Below are 15,796 nucleotides of genomic sequence, written 5' to 3'. Positions count from 1 at the left end.
ACACGACTGAACGACTGAACTGAAACTGAAAGAATGCGCGTGCTTCGTGTCTGGAGAACAAGTTATTGTTTTGTTTACTAGCTTTACTCAGTTTTTGCATGAATGGAAACTAGAAAGTAATTTAAAAGTTTTTCATTATGAAGTAAAAGTAATTGTAATGTAATTTCATTGCTTTTGGGAGCAGTAATTACTAATGTATTTCAATTCTTTTCAAACAGTAATTTTGCCATGTATGTTCGGCAGTCTGACAAGATCTGCGCGCATCGAGCCGCGCTCAACACAGGTCATTGTGTCCCCACTTGGTTTTAGTCGTCCACTTCTAGATGTAACAGTAATTGCTTGCAAATACCATTACGTCCTACCTGGCCTTGCAATAAAGCTGAGTGGTCATGGAGGCCATGGAATGCGCCACCTCCGGTTACCTCTGTGCTTGTGTAGATTTGCATCGATGTGCGCCTGCATCAGGCGCAATGGTGCACTGAAAGTAGTAACCGTGTTATAGCTAGAAGTGGATCATCCTCTACATCGGCCGCTTTTGGATCGAATAATGAAGGCATCAAGGGGCATGCTTCTTTTGTATATGCTGCAGACTGAACTATCCGTTTGCCCCTTTTTACACGTTTTGCGTTTTGCTACGTGGCCACTAAAGGCATCGAATGACTGCTTGTTTGTTTAGTACTTCAGTTATTTTTCTTTCGAATTGTCCTTCGGCTATTGCCTTTTTGGTTTGGCAACTGCCATTTATTTGCATGTCCCTGCGACCGTGATCACATGAATTGATATTGTTTTGGTTCGCTATGCGTTCATTGTTCGTAATTTCTGCGGATGCAAGTTCAGTTGTTTTCAGTGTGCTTAAAACTTTAGATAATACTTTTGCTGAGTTTGATAACCAGCGAATGGAACATGAACAATAAGACGGCACATCTACCAGTTCTCACGCTTTTCTCTGGTTCCGCTATGCCAGATAATCCTGGCAGCATTTGCCACTTCAATTATTGTCATTTCCGCGCGAATCTTGTCAAGTTTTTTGAACGCCGAAAGGTTGAATTTCTCGTGGTTTATATGTGTGTGCTTATATTTATGGTATTGATAAGAAATTCACCGTAGAAAACGACTTGGTCTTTTTCTTCTAAAATGCACTATTATATAGGAAAAAAAGGTACGACGCGCTCTTCGTTCTCGCTTTCTTCTTTCAGAAATGAATATGCTATGTTCTTTTGATATACTATTTTGTTGAATTATCAGTCGTGGGTTATGATCGTTATGTGGAGGTCTCAAAGAAAGAAATGGGGGAGGGGGGGGGGCGAGGCCTGTCGTGGCGTTTAACCTAATGACGCTCGCAACTGGGCGCATGTGCAATCTGGGCTCAATAAAACAAAAAAAAAAATGCACGCGAAAGGGACAAGTAGTTCGACATAATGCGCGGCGCAAGCGCAAGAATCCAGTAGTTTCTTGTTAGATAAGCACGGTCGCTCTGCTTTCCGTATTTGGCAGCTCGCGCCCTGTTCGTGGAATGCGGCGACGACGGCGCAGACGTAACGCAGACGCAGGCAGAAGCGGAGCCCGCGACGAACCGCTTCTCACCGCTTCCCTTTCACTTGCCCTTCGAGGACAAGGCCGCGGTAGCGGAGTTCAACGGCAGCTCAGGAGACGCTGAGCAGCTAAAAAGAGCAGCCATAGTTACGAGGCCCCTGGCGGCGGCGGTGCGAAATATACCCGACGCGAGGCTGCGCGCGCATCGTGGCGGGGGTGTGTCGTCACTGGACGTCACTTTATGCTGTTGAGCCGTTGATCCGCACTGACACTCCACCCAACTCCGCCGCCCTGGGAGTAGGAACAGCATTTGCTTTCGAGTTGACTACTGCGAGGATGGTGGTGCTCGGCTACTGGGACATCCGCGGCTTGGCAGAGCCCATCCGCTACTTGTTGGCCCACGTCGGCGTCCCCTTCGAGGACAAGAGGTGCGCTTCCTTGCTCGCTTCGCTCATCTATGCATTCCGTGCGTCGGCTTCATTCCTAACGCGGTAACTAATTGTCAGGCGGGTCGTAGGGGCGGCTCGCGGAAGAGGCGTTGCGTCCACGTAATGAGCCTTTCCGGTGCAATTCAGGCGTGTTTGCCAAGCGCGTCGAAGCTAAAATGAGACGTACGTACTGGACGTCAGTTCTCGTTTCCGTTTTGCTTCTGTAGAGCTTTTATTCATAATGGAATCAAAAGAGCCGGCTTGGTTCCTGGGCGAATTTCGCTGTTAAGAACAAAAGCACTACAGCGGTCTCGTGTTTACTTTGTGGGTAGTTCTGTATCCGTCCTTTATCTACTTTGGAGGTAGCCTTAGGCGTTTAGATCCCTGGTAGAGGAGGGTGTTGCTTATAAGCGTATGGCTTCAACAGAACTCGCGGAAATCCTAATCTTCGAGGAAGAGAGGATCAGAGCTGCTCTTTAATTGAATGGATTTTGAAAGCGAAGGGAACAAAACGAGTCGTGGCCGGGAAACTAATTCTTCCCTGGCCTTGACCGTTTGACAAATGTTTTTACTGGTTGAGAAAAAAACCTGATTTTAATATGGCCGGAAAGGATCTCGTTACCAGCTACCCTGTAGTAGAGCGGCAGATGAAATGCAACTACGGGATAATTAAAATGTCACGTGAATGGAAATAATGCGAGTTGTTTAAGGCGACAAGAGGGGCGATGCCCTCACGAGACAAAATTCATCGCAGCAGGATACACACTGCGTAAGGAAGGTCCAGGTGTGGACGAGATTTTACGGAGCACTCTTCGGTGTTGTAAATTTTTTCATACGTGGTAGAAATGAGGGCGTTTCTGGGGTTCATAAGCCAGTGCCTTAGCGGCGTGTGCTAATATTTGTATTAGATACATTATTTTCCGCTACATATTTCATGGCACGTGTTTGGTCCTTAATCGTGCTCTGTAATATAGCCGGAGAAGGAGTGCACCGCATGTGAAATGGAGCCAGTGAACGCTGTCAAAACATAGTTCTGCGTACTCTCACTGGAAGTGCACATCCAGCTGGATCACGAGCAACCATGACGCATTTCAATGGCGCCTTGCAATCGGCAGTGACGCATTTGTGTTGCTTCAACAAGCGTTGGTCAGGGACACCTGTAAACCCTCATTGGAGGATTTATTGTTAGCACGCTGCGCTTTGGCGGCCGTAGGGCAACCGCGAAGAGAATTGCAAACCAAGGGATGCAGGCAAACACGTGCTCTGAAAGTAGGAATGTATGCTGAATGATTCAGGGCCGCCAAATATCAAAGCTCTCTGCACGGTGCCTGTGAATGGTATAAATCTCTGAATGAAGCATGGCTGGTTAAAAGTACTCCCGATGAACACTAATCGAAAAAGCGCGGCTTCGCCCTTACTATCCATAAGTCGCCCATCAAAAGTGAAGGATGTGTCCTATGCACCCACTATGCACATGCATCTGCCGCTAGAGTGCGTTGGGAAACATAGTTCTTACTTCGTACGCTCAGTTTCATTTTCAAAGCCATAGCTTTAATGCTTCTGCTAGCGCGAAACTCACCGTTGTCCTAACGGCCAGCGTCCGGCCGTCTTCACAAGACTCATGATCGGTCGACAGGATCATGACGTCACAGTCGCATGTCCTTACGCAAGAGTTTCAAACAGCCAACAGCGCTCGACTGAAACGTGACATTGCGCTTGGAGCGAAAGTGGTTAATATATGTGTAATACGAATTAAGTTGCCGCATGCCTCAAACAATAAAGAAAACAATTTCTTTTTAAAAAATCTCATTTGTTTCACGGATGGGAGGGGTTGGAGTGTGTCGGCCTCACTGCCTTTGGTTTTCGAGCTAAATGTGCTGCCGACTAGCCTTGGTAACAGGCTGTTGTGCGATTTTTCACATACGCGGTACCCCTAGCAACTCTATCAAGCTGCCCCGCCGGGGTGGCGCAGTGGTTACGGCGCTCGACTACTGTTCCCAAGGGCGCGGGATCGAATCCCGGACTCGGTGGCAGCTTTTCGATGGAGGCGAAAAGCAGGCGCCTGTGTGCTGTGCGATGTCAGTGCACACTACGGCGTCTCTTATAGCCTGAGTTGCTTTGGGACGTTAATCCCCACAAACCAACCAATCTATCAAGCTACCTGCTTTGACACTCAAGTTTTACGGCTGGGACATAAGCTCCACTAGTATTCACGGGAAGTTAGTAACGTTGTGCAAAAGTTTAACAAAAAATAATAATAATTATTGATTTCGAGGCCTCGCGTACTTGGCATTAGGAGGAAAGCCAGTCTCCATATTCCCCGTCCAGCTTGCCTGCGAATGAAATTAACTGCACTTGCAGGGCTTTGCGTGTATACGTGGTTCATAGTGTTAAGGGCCATTCAAACTTGCGAGTCTCCAAGGTACCGGTTGTCGCGTGTGACCAGAGAGCCGCTCAGCTCGACCGATCGGTCTCGTGCGTGTCGCTTTCCAGTATTGTCCTCGTGCAGAACGAAACTTGTCGATTTTAACTGTTCAGCAGCAGTGAGGAGCTGGGTGTAAAACTAACTTCTGCTCCACTTCAGACACGCCGCTAAATTCGTTATCGGTTTGTGAACAGAAATCGCAAGGATGGAAAATCAAGCAGTGCTCGAATTTCCTACAACTGGCGCTTTTCGACAATTTGTGGGAGTCTTTCTTCGACAGAAATGGTCGCACAGTCTCTGCCAGTCGTGTTAACGGGCCTTAAGTCGAGTAAAAGTCGAATCTGTGTGTGCTAGTTACATGTCATCTTGATTTCAAAGTGCAAATCACTGCATCTGCGGTTTAGGCGGGGTCTTCAGATCGCTCGAGTGTGCTCTGTTCATTTGTCAGGCTGTCAGTGAACGGTTACGATCGGCTGCGGCCTGCGTGCATGCGCTATTTCTGAAAGCAACAGCAAACAGCGATGATAGCGGCATCTGCATTTTTCTGCGTATAGCGCTCGAGTATTTCGCAAACAAGACCTGGGAAGACAGTATTCCGCAGCCCCTATCTCGCAGTTGGCGCTAGTCTCTGTTCTCTTCCGTGAGCTGATAAGGCGGTCTTGGGGCACTAAAGAATGCGCCGAGAGGGGACCGGGCTTAAGAGAAACTATCCCTACGCCGAACGACAAGCTATTCGTTGCACTGCAAAAATTATGAAAGGCATTTCAAGAATTTTCTCGCTACGATATACAGATACAGAAGAAAGCAGAAACCACGTACACAGGACAAGCGCGCACTGACAACTAAGGTTTATTGATAACAGGGTTACATTTAAAACAGTACAGACGCATTCTCTTGTCCTGTGTACGTGGTTCCTGCTTTCTTGTGTATCTGTGTATATCGTTGCGCGAAAATTCTTGAAATGGTAAACCAACTAGCCTCCATCGCTGCTTTGCATGTAAGGCATGCCTAGGCCAAGCAGTGTGGCGCGCATTACACGATTGCGTTCATACGCATCTGTTGCCCCCGTTGCAGTTTGCCGGGGGATACAGGCGCGTAGGAACACAATCATGTAACGCGCGCCCTTCTGATTAGCGCAGGCAGTCCCTTTCTTAGTGTTGCAAAAGGCTTGTGAGCAAACAGGTCGACAAGAGATCTGTTCCCGCTCGTAAATAGCACTCGCACTGATAATCTGGACAAGGATGAGCGTAACACTCCGAAAGGAACGCTGAGCGGTGACACTGTTTCTGATAGGGGCGCCATCTCTAGCAGAAAAAAAAAACATTCCGAGAGCACTGTGGAATCTACACTGAAGAATTGCGAAAGCCTAAGCGTTGCGGGGGCACACAGTGCATCACGTTTGCTCTCCGTATCATCAGCTAAATGCACAGTCATTATCATTGCTACTGTTATCATTGTGTTATCACTAATTGCAGCGTCATTGTCATTGCTGCTATCATCCTCATGGTAGACAAGGAGAATTATGATGTGCGTTTCACGATTTGTGGAAAACGAGGGTGCTGTATAACAACTCGGATATCGAAGTGCGATCTATACTTGAGCATTTCATTGAAAGTATCATATGTTTCAGAGAAGCGCATATAGTACTTCCTGGCTAGCCAGCATAGATTTGGAGTGCTTGATGAACGGGTGCTGTTGAAAACGATTTCCGCCTGTCAGGTCAGTAAATGTATTGCTGACGTGTTTTGTCATGTTTGGTACCCCTCCCATGCCAAAGGTGGTAATAAAGAAAAAGTTCCGGGCGTGTCGCAGTTCGTTAAAGCGCTCGGCTGGGAATGCAAGGGACGGAGCTTCGATTCCCGATGGAGACAGGATTATTTTGTGTGATGACGTCATCATGACTTCATTTGATTTACAGCTATAGTGTGATCGAACGAAAGAACGCCGACAGTCTGGCCCATTATAGGCTTTCGTCTTAAAAAAGAAAAAAACTAGATATACCCACTGAGGTTCACTGCCACACTCCCGCATCGTCGCCGTGCCCACATAGACTTCGTGTTGCGTCTGGGGAGTGCATTGCAAATCGCATCGCAGACCTGCCAGTACTACAGACAATTATGGAAAGTGAAGTTCATAGAAGAAAAACTGGTTGTTCATGTGTATTCTCTGGAGCAGACGATTAAAAACGACTTAGCATATCTGAACAAGAAATTAGTTTCACAAGTCAGTGGCAGGCCACATCATACTTGACTTGTACTTCGGATCCAGTCTCTCATTTTGTTATACGCTGGAAATACCGAACGTTCTCTAAGAAGAGCACTCGTGTAAAATAATTACTGGGCGACGTACATATTGTTTTTATTGGTCAAATGCGAGGTGCATGTTTTGTTTGTTATAAGGCATCCGTGGTCGAGTATCACGCACTGTCGAGGGCGAAAATTTACCGTGTGCGAAAAACATCTACGATCATGGCGTACTATTAAGAAATCTGGGTACGTGCGAGACAAGTGTAATGTGCCTCTCAAAAATCACTGACATGTATAAGAGACTGCTCAAATGTAAGCATTGTGAAGCTAAGCTTGCTGCTCCACTCATTCATTTGTGCTCTCAGCTTATGCTTGACTTCAGGTGGGGATATTTGCTTTAACGGCGCAAAACCAGATGGTGAAAACATGGTATTCAGTGCGTGCGATGAACCGCAGCTCTCTAGTATCATGCGCTCGATGCGCTCGCGATTTTGCGTGTACTCAGACGCACACCCTAGACATTCTTTAACATGTTAGTAACCAATTTTCACTTTCTTTCTCCTCCCGGACCATTGTGTCTAGGCTACATATTTGCAGCTATAAGCTACATGTCGCTGATACGGCATATTTGGGGATGGCAGTTGCAATTTAAAAGCAACGGCAAAAGTGTCATCTGTGTGGAGAATGAGAAGCTGCACATGGCTGGTAATGCCAGGAAAAGTTAGCGTTTCGTGAGTTAGTGTCACATCTGTGTGGAGAATGAGAAGCTGCACGTGGCTGGTAATGCCAGGAAAAGTTAGCGTTTCGTGAGTTAGTGTCACATCTGTGTGGAGAATGAGAAGCTGCACGTGGCTGGTAATGCCAGGAAAAGTTAGCTTTTCGTGAGTTGAGCAACGTACATTGCCATAGCTGGCATTGAATTTGCTTCAAGCGCGCAGCTGCGGCGTTCCTTGAAGTAAATGGCCGCGTTTACATGTTTATTTTATTGCACCAGTGAGCCACACAAATTGGACAAGTCAAGTGGGAAACCCGAAATATAGCCAGGATATGTGGACCTCTTTCCCCCACGAGTTACGAAATCCTTCATGTAGTAGAATGGCTGGTATGGTTTGTAGGGCATAAGAGACGCCATATTCTACTATCTGGACAGTGGGCCCACTAAGTGTCGTGTGGTGGTCACGCAACTCTGTGCGTCGACTTAACTCGTGTGCGGGCCAGTCATTGCGCTGGTGCACATACTTCAAAGTATGGTGCTGGCCTATATTACAATCTGAACTTGAACTGTTCCGAACAGGTTTTTGAAGGTATGTTGTTGGATATAATTCAAATCTGCCGTAATCACTACACACAACCCCTTAGTGACAAAGTGGTTTGCTGTAAAGGCTCTTCTGTCTGTATGAATAAAATTTAACCGTCATACAAAATCATACGCTCAGGAGTCTCGATGCCTCTGCCCTCTGGCTCGCTTGACACAGTCGAATATAAATCTGGGTTCATTTACAGTTAAGCGGAATAATCCACATACCGCGTACAATTGCCCATTTTTAGCAACTGCTCTTAAGTTGTATCCTATTATATATACGCCGCAAAATTTTGTTGACTCGCGTCTAGACATCGCGCGGCGCTCCAGTGTTGAGCCCTCCGAGAATAGCAGTGCGGGTGACTGTCGAATCTTTGGACGTTACCCGCGTTACCTCTACCTGTCGCTGATGTGTTGGCCGAACATGGCTCCGTATTCTGAAGGCACTTAATTCCGTGTCGTTGGAAACGTGGAGACTTGATATGATTTCATGAAGTTGCTTGAAACGGCCACCCGCAAGTGTAGAACTCCAGCTGAATTCCTGGATTCCGCTCGTCGTACGCTTTTATCTCGTAACGTCTTCTCGTTGATTTCTGGTGCGACTGCTGCCTGACGCTGATAAGGAGTATTTTATGGCACATCTCGCGCCGTATTATTGCTCATTGATCGTCGGCAGAGTGGAAGCGAATATATTCAAGGAAAATTGGGAAAATTAACTTAAATGGTATCAGAAGCGGTATTTAGAAGTACTCGACAGTCTAGTTATTGTTTCGTGTAGGAACCATGTTACAAGGTACATGGAGTTGGGTTGGGCCTCTAAGTGTTCGGACAAGGTGTCAAGATGAAAAGAAACAAGCGATGTATTATATATCTAGCTGCTTTCTGAGTACACGCACGGAGGAAAACCATGCAATGTTTGGACGCTGTCCTAAATACGACCTGCTGATTCTTTGGAGACAATTTTAAATTGTTGTGGCCAGTGCTATAGGTATATAATTCTGGTATTAAGTTAGAGGTTGCATATTTTATTGTGTTGCCTTTGTTGCCTTCGCAATAATCTTTCCCGCTGTATTATCACTCCCGTTTTGCTCTAACCTAGCCCTAGGCAGATCACCTGCATTTAGATGATTAGGTAAAATGTGACCGGCACAGGCAGGCTTTGCTTCAAAGAAATCCGTTCCGAAAAGTTCTAGGGTTTTAATGCATATGTGCACTTTTTCTCGCGCGAAATTTTTGTTTACAAATATTGCGTTCTACAAATCTTTTTCGATCGTGCAATTAACTCGCTCCCATGCAAGGAGGTTAGGGTCCACGATGGCAGACAACTTTCTTCGTTGCTTTTCGAGAGCAGCCATTTCGACTCCCGACGACCAGCTCAAACTGATCGACAGAGCGCTCAAGACGGCAAAAACCACCGAGGCCTTGGACTGAGGGCCCCACCCACGCCGGGAGAATTCCCTTTGTCTGAATAAAGTTTTTCATTCATTCATTTGAGCTTGTAGAAACGAGCCGCGCACACAGGCACGGCTGCCACATGCACAAAGAAATTCCTGCGTATCCCGTGTCCTGCTCAGAGTCACTTAGTCCAGCACGTGTGGAAACCCTGCCCGGCGCATCCACTGAAGGCGTCCAAGGACAGCGGTGATGTAATACGGCTTAGTGATCACATTTCCAGGCACTGCGTGCACCTGAGACACCCATTCCGTGCTCCACTCCCTGCTGCGATAGCGATATCTGCTTACCGCCACACCGGGCCAAGTGCTCGAACCGGTTCGGACTAGTTCCCATCGTCAAGGAGCTGTAGCCTAGTTAGACCGTATAGTGCAAAGGCGAGTCAGTGCTGCGGGAGATGACAATAGGAGCAAGCGATTTTGGGAATCCGCCTTATCTGTGAACTATCAGTTGATTTGCCGCTGCTCATTGAGAACCCTAAGTCACTGAAAGCCTGAAAAGCTGCTGATTGTCATGTGCACCCTTCTTTCGCTGACTGTTGTAAAATAATGCACTAATTCAGTGGAATGAGCAGAACTTGATTTCGCTTACTCCTCGTGTGCAGTCGCCAAACTTTAAGAGCTTCTCCAATCAGTTTATTACTGCGTTACGAATTAGTCTCTGCAAGGACACTTCAGCTGACTGCACTCCAGTGCAGTTATAGCGTTGCGCAAATAATTATGAGGGAGTGAATATTTATTTAGTGTTAGCATTCGTGGAGAGTGACTTCGCTTTATGTAAATCATATTTCTGGATATTTGCAAAACAGGCACCGTAAATAAAGTTTTGTTCACTAGTTTATTGCTCCGAAATGAATAAATAGCCTTCATATTAGCATGATTATCAAGATCTGTTACATTGACGCATGGAAAGAAGCCAGATAGGGAAGCGCGTATATGACAGCCAGTGCTAGTTAATCGACAGATTGACGTCTCGCATGCTGTTCAGTCTTAACGTTTACTTGTTAGAGACAATGGGCCTGCACTGAGCGAACTAAACCACTTATAGCTACAGAAAAGGGCTAGTTGGTTCATGATTTAGAATAAAAACAGTGCGAAACTAAGGGATGATAGAAAGGAAGCACAGACACGAGCGCTGTCTGTCGCTTCGTCTCGCTCGTGTTTGTTTTCTGTCGTCCCGTAGTTTTGCGTTGTTTGTATTCTAAAGGTACGGTAAGCCTACTATGGAGCACATTTACCTAGTTTGACTAAGCAATATTTTTTCAGTGATGGTTATGTGTTGGTCAGTTGTGAATCATAGTTTTCGCTGATCTCTTAAGAAATATTATCTTTTTTGGAAGGTGCGGTGTAGCCTTCATGTTTAACAGCAGAATAGGTTATATCGTGATGACGATGGGACATTTATTTTCCGGATTGACTGAGAGGCTGTGTCCTTTGAGCTCGGTAGCCAGGAGTGTTTCGCTCTGCAGGACCCAATCTCTATTTCGCATGATTAGGCAGTTGTGCCGCATATAAGCATCTTACAAATGCCTTTGAAAGCAGAGTAAGAAAGGAAAGAGGAAAGAAAAATCCCAGGTGTGCACTTAAGTCTGCCTAGGTGCAGAAATGACATTGCGAGTTCCGTGCTTAATTCCGTTAAGTCTTGCGACGGCGCGAAGTGGTCAATATGCATTTTGCTTGACTGTAGTCTTCAAGCGTGTGTCAGAACCTATCGGCTTCCAGACATAGCAGAAGGAAATATACAAACGCTGCGCGTCGGCGTTCGGTTGTATGACAGCAACTACCTTTTCGTTATCCTTTTTCGCAGCACGTAGGACCAGTAGGCAGCGAACGCGATGGTTAGATGGCATCCTTGAGACGCTGCAAATGAAGTTATGTGATGTTAGGAAGATAGTGAGAGACCAAAAAGCGTGGCGTGATATGGTCCATAGGGTCACGAAGAGTCGGACACGACTGAACTGAACTGAAGGACCAGTGTCGCACAGTTATGTGACATCAGGTGAAGCCATTTCTCTTTTCTGGGCTTCTTGATTCTTTCGCCCTACAAACGCGCCCTTGACTTCGGAATCGCATTGAGCAATGGTCTGGAGCTTGTACGGTTGTCAGTAACAGTTTAGACGCTGCAAACCAAATGCCTGCGCCAACGGTAGGAGTGAAAAATATTGCATGCCAACCGAGTTGCCCATGTCTGTCGAAGGTAATTATGTGATAGACATCGCTGTTATAAAAGATGTCTTAAACAATAAATTACCAGGAATAGTTCGCAGTCGACCGCTACTATACTTTACACGCTGCCTTATTTCTGAATATTATATAGTTAACAAGGGAAGTCACGCTTTACATCACACGTCGATTTTGTTTTATTTTGTTTCCCAGCCGCTTTCTCATCCGCTGCTACCTGGGCTTCTGTAGGCGGAGGTCGTCAAGATAAGTGGGCGGTGGGGTGTTGGACGGGGCTTCTGAAGGGTGGGGGTTTTCCTTGCAGCCCGTTTGGGGGAATGGTACCTATATATACCTTGCAAACGCAATAACTACCGCAAGCTCTAAAAAATACAAAATGATATACAGCTCTTCTCGTTTCCTTCCCTCGTCTTTGTCTTTAAAGCAGCGCTTTGATAATTGAAGTTAATGATTTAATGATACTGTGAATGAAGAGTCTATACTTGGCTTATATAAAGCCCCTTTAACGCCAATTACTGCAAAATGAATGCTTGCAGTCCGTTACCAGAAGCGCTTGCAATCAGCCATCTTGTACAAATTTTTGCAATCTATAACCACGAATTTTGCAAACCACAAGCAAGAGGTTTCGAAATTCTCCATCACGAATATGTGCAATCCGCCGTATGCGTCTAATATTGTTCGTCTCTTTACGCAGATACGGTTTCGGCGATGGTCCGGAACCCAGCCGTGACGAATGGCTGGCGGTGAAGTACAAGCTGGACCTGGACTTCCCCAACATGCCGTACTTGATCGACGGCGATGTGCGGATGACGCAGAGTCAAGCCATCCTGCGCTACCTGGGCCGAAAGCATGGGCTGGCTCCAAAGGACGAAGAGACCGTGCGACGGGTCGACCAACTGGAGCACCAGGTAAAGTACGCCTTCCAGATATGATCTAGAAGACCATGACACAAAAGCACTTCGGTGCTTCGAGTGGGGCTCTAAGCGCCTGTGTCACAGAAATGTCCTCTATATTCATTCAGAATTTTTTGCATTCATTCGAACGTTCGCTGGTTATGCCTCATGGAAACACATCTTCGCGCCTGCACAGCAATAACAGTGGTTTTCAGCCTGGGGTCAATCATTTGTACAACGTCCGGCTTTGGGACGCATTTGGTAGGAACGTATACTTCTCATCTGGGTTTAAAAAGGGAGGGCTAATCTATCCTGATACGAGAAACAAATTCATTTTACGTCTGTAGTTTGGAGGCTGCAGGCATACTTGGTATACTTGGTATCGGTATATTTCCCCTCCATCACATTTTCCGAATTCCTTCAAGTGTCCGCTTTTGGCATCTTTAGAACTTCTCTAATATCATGATTTCTTGAATCCTTCGTGTTCTAAACAGCCATCGAAATGAAGAGGAGATAAATATTGATCTGTTGTAGTTACCAGCTTGAACAAAATACCAACTCGAAAACAAGTGTGGAATAAAAGTTGATTCTTAAATAAATGGGACGAAGCTTTTACACTTTTTTTTATTGTGCTTCTTTTCGCCGTTACGTCGCTGTCTTCGCAGTCAGCCGACGTCCTCTGGTCGTCCGTGCGCTTGTGCTACGACCCCGACTACACGGAGGAGAAGCGCTGCCAGTTCCTGGTTGACATTGCAGACAAGCTGAAGCAATTCGAAGCGTACCTGAAAAAGTACGGGCCCTTCGGAGCTGGAAAGAGCGTTACTTACGTGGACTTTCATCTCTACGAGACTCTACAGGTGTGTACATATTCAAAACTCCTTCATTAGATGTTAGCTGTGTTCGTAACATGCACAGGGTTCCTACCAAAGGCGGCAGAGAGGTGACATCTGGAAATTGACGCAAATTTGGTGTTAGCAAGAGTTATGGAAGCTCCAGGCTAGCAGCGCAAGCACTGTCCAAAATGGAAATTCTCGTCGTTCGAGCTAGCCGCTTGAGTTTGGTACCAACGTTGTAAGAGAATTGTTCTTTCTTTTTCATTGTGAGTGCTCCAAATGGTCTACGGGCGGCGGATCGGCGTCCTTGTCAAACTTGCGTCCTGATATTAGCTTTTAGGCGTCAATTTGAGTCCCATGCATCGCAATCTTTAACTATTCCTCATTTTCTTCGCCGGATAAAAAGCGGACGCTTTCTCCAGTTTAATTAAAGAAGTAGCGTAACCGTCCAGAGCGTTGTACGACGAACAGCTGCACTGCGGTTTTTATAGAAATGCCGTGAAAAATGCTGCCACATGGAGGTTCGCCAGGGCAGTATACCTGAAGTACCAGCTAACTTGGGCCAAGGGCTAAAACATATTTGAGCCAGGCGATAGAAAGCGGTTGCATATCACGGCCAGCCACCCTGTGCACTTCAGGTAAAGTCTTTTTGCAACACACTAGTTCAGGTAATTTACCTAAATTGTTAAATATTGACTACAGACACCAAATAGAACTCGCAAAGTTTGAGAGCAGCTTCCGAAACCCCCATTTCATAGATATCGATACGGAAAGCCTCGCGTGTGTCTTTTTTCCCAGGTCCAAACCAATTGTGCGAAATAAATAAAAAATAATGTGATTACCGTGTTCGCGCGCCGCGACCGTGCTGCTCTCAACCGTGGTTTGAGCGAACGAAATCAGCTTCCAGCGTCACTCGAAGGTGACGTTTCACTAGTTGGCTTGTATGTCTGCGATGGTTACAGCTAGCGCAGCGCGCTGGCCACCGCTGCATCGTAAAGGTAACCAAGTGGCTGACTCAGAAGAAACCATAAAAAAACTTAAGCCGAGTCCCAGTCGTGGCTGATTTACTTTGCTGAAACCATACTTAAGAGCAGCGCGGTTGCAGCATGCGAATCTGCTGGTCGCGTGATTTTTTTTTTAATTTCTGCTCGTGCCCCGTCTGTTGAGGCAGCGGCGTATACACTAGGTAGCGAGGGTTTCGTGGGCCGCCGCACGCTGGCGACACTATATGCTCCATCGAGCAGATATGAAAAGTGGCGTATCTGGAGATTTTTCGATCACGACCCTGACCACGCCACCGTGTTTTCTGCTACGCGGGTCCGTTACGGTATCGCTGTAAACGAGTCTCGTTTAGCGGTACGACTACGTGCCGCTATAGCCGCGTTTCATGCGCAACGCTCAGCGTGCGTGTAAAATAACCGTGGAATGTAGAATTCGAGTCCTTCAGCTCTCAAACTATACCTGCCGCCTTCGGAGGCGGTTGGAGGTGACTATGTAATCGCTGAAGGGCAGATGGAGGCGAGGGTCATAATCTCTACGCGATTTCGTATATTCTTCAGAGCCAGGAAAAATCTGAAGCTTGAAACACGCGGGACCTGTCAGTTTTTACGGCACAAAAAACGTCGGATTTGCCTAGTATTACAGATTTCCTAGCACGGTTTTCAGGAATAGCAAGTACCATTAGATATATTTCATATTTAGATGCAAAACCGTCTGGCGACAATTTTATTCATCACATAGAAGAAAAAACAAACAAACCTGCACTCGCCTTAAGCAATGGAGAAACGTCAGAATAAATATTTTTTTTTTTCATACTCTTAGCGAACTCTTCTATACAAGCTATACGATCCCTTTGCAACTCCTACGGCTTCGTTAAAAACAAAACTGGTGCTTGGCCCAGTGGGGTGCGTAACATATATCAATGCCGTGTTTCGCAGGTGATTAAGACCCTTGGTCCTAGCACCTTCCGCAAGGGCTACCCTACCCTCGTTGAGTACTGCGATCGTGTGGCTGCTTTGCCTGGACTCAAGGAATACCTGGCCTCCGACCGGTTCAAGGCCTGGCCCTTCTGGAGCCCCTACGCTAAAGCACTGGCGGCCCAGAACAAGCCGCCTGCCGATGACTGCTGATGGATCAGTCAACAGAACACTGGCGCTTGGCACCGGCCGAATGAAGACCGCCTTCCTCTTTTCAATAAAATAAAGTTCACTGCTTTGTACAAATCCTGTTGAGAATATCTTGCGTGTGCCACGTTTTGACTAAGTACGGAAAGTCTCCACGCAAATTCGCATTCGTAGGATCAAGTACCGCTACAGACGGCCGCAGAATCTCTCCCTAAGATCGAGGTTACAAGCTGGCGATGATCTTGAAGCGTTCCTACTGAAAGAAGATTGTGTGAATGACTCGGAGACAATGGCAGTTCTCTCAAAAGGGAAGTACAGAGCCTGCTCTACGCATAAGAGGTGGCCAGAGTATGTAAAGTCTAGAATGTTTTGATTTTTGGGAA

At 46.5% G+C, this 15,796-nt stretch overlaps 1 protein-coding gene across 1 annotated transcript; it reads left to right on the top strand.

Moving 5' to 3' along the window:
- Window positions 1-1,755: 1,755 nt before the first annotated feature.
- On the top strand, window positions 1,756-15,448 carry LOC146209276 (glutathione S-transferase B-like). The gene is made up of 4 exons (XM_084598804.1): window positions 1,756-1,961; window positions 12,259-12,472; window positions 13,123-13,314; window positions 15,228-15,448. Exons 1-4 carry the CDS (start codon window positions 1,870-1,872, stop codon window positions 15,417-15,419), a joined length of 690 nt encoding a protein of 229 aa, XP_084454930.1. The 5' UTR covers window positions 1,756-1,869; the 3' UTR covers window positions 15,420-15,448.
- The last annotated feature ends 348 nt before the right edge of the window (window positions 15,449-15,796 follow it).

The sequence above is a fragment of the Amblyomma maculatum genome, chromosome 1 (assembly GCF_055883805.1).
Source record: "Amblyomma maculatum isolate TAMU_Amacu chromosome 1, ASM5588380v1, whole genome shotgun sequence".
NCBI classification, from domain to species: domain Eukaryota; kingdom Metazoa; phylum Arthropoda; class Arachnida; order Ixodida; family Ixodidae; genus Amblyomma; species Amblyomma maculatum.
This window is presented reverse-complemented; position numbering and strand designations above follow the sequence as displayed.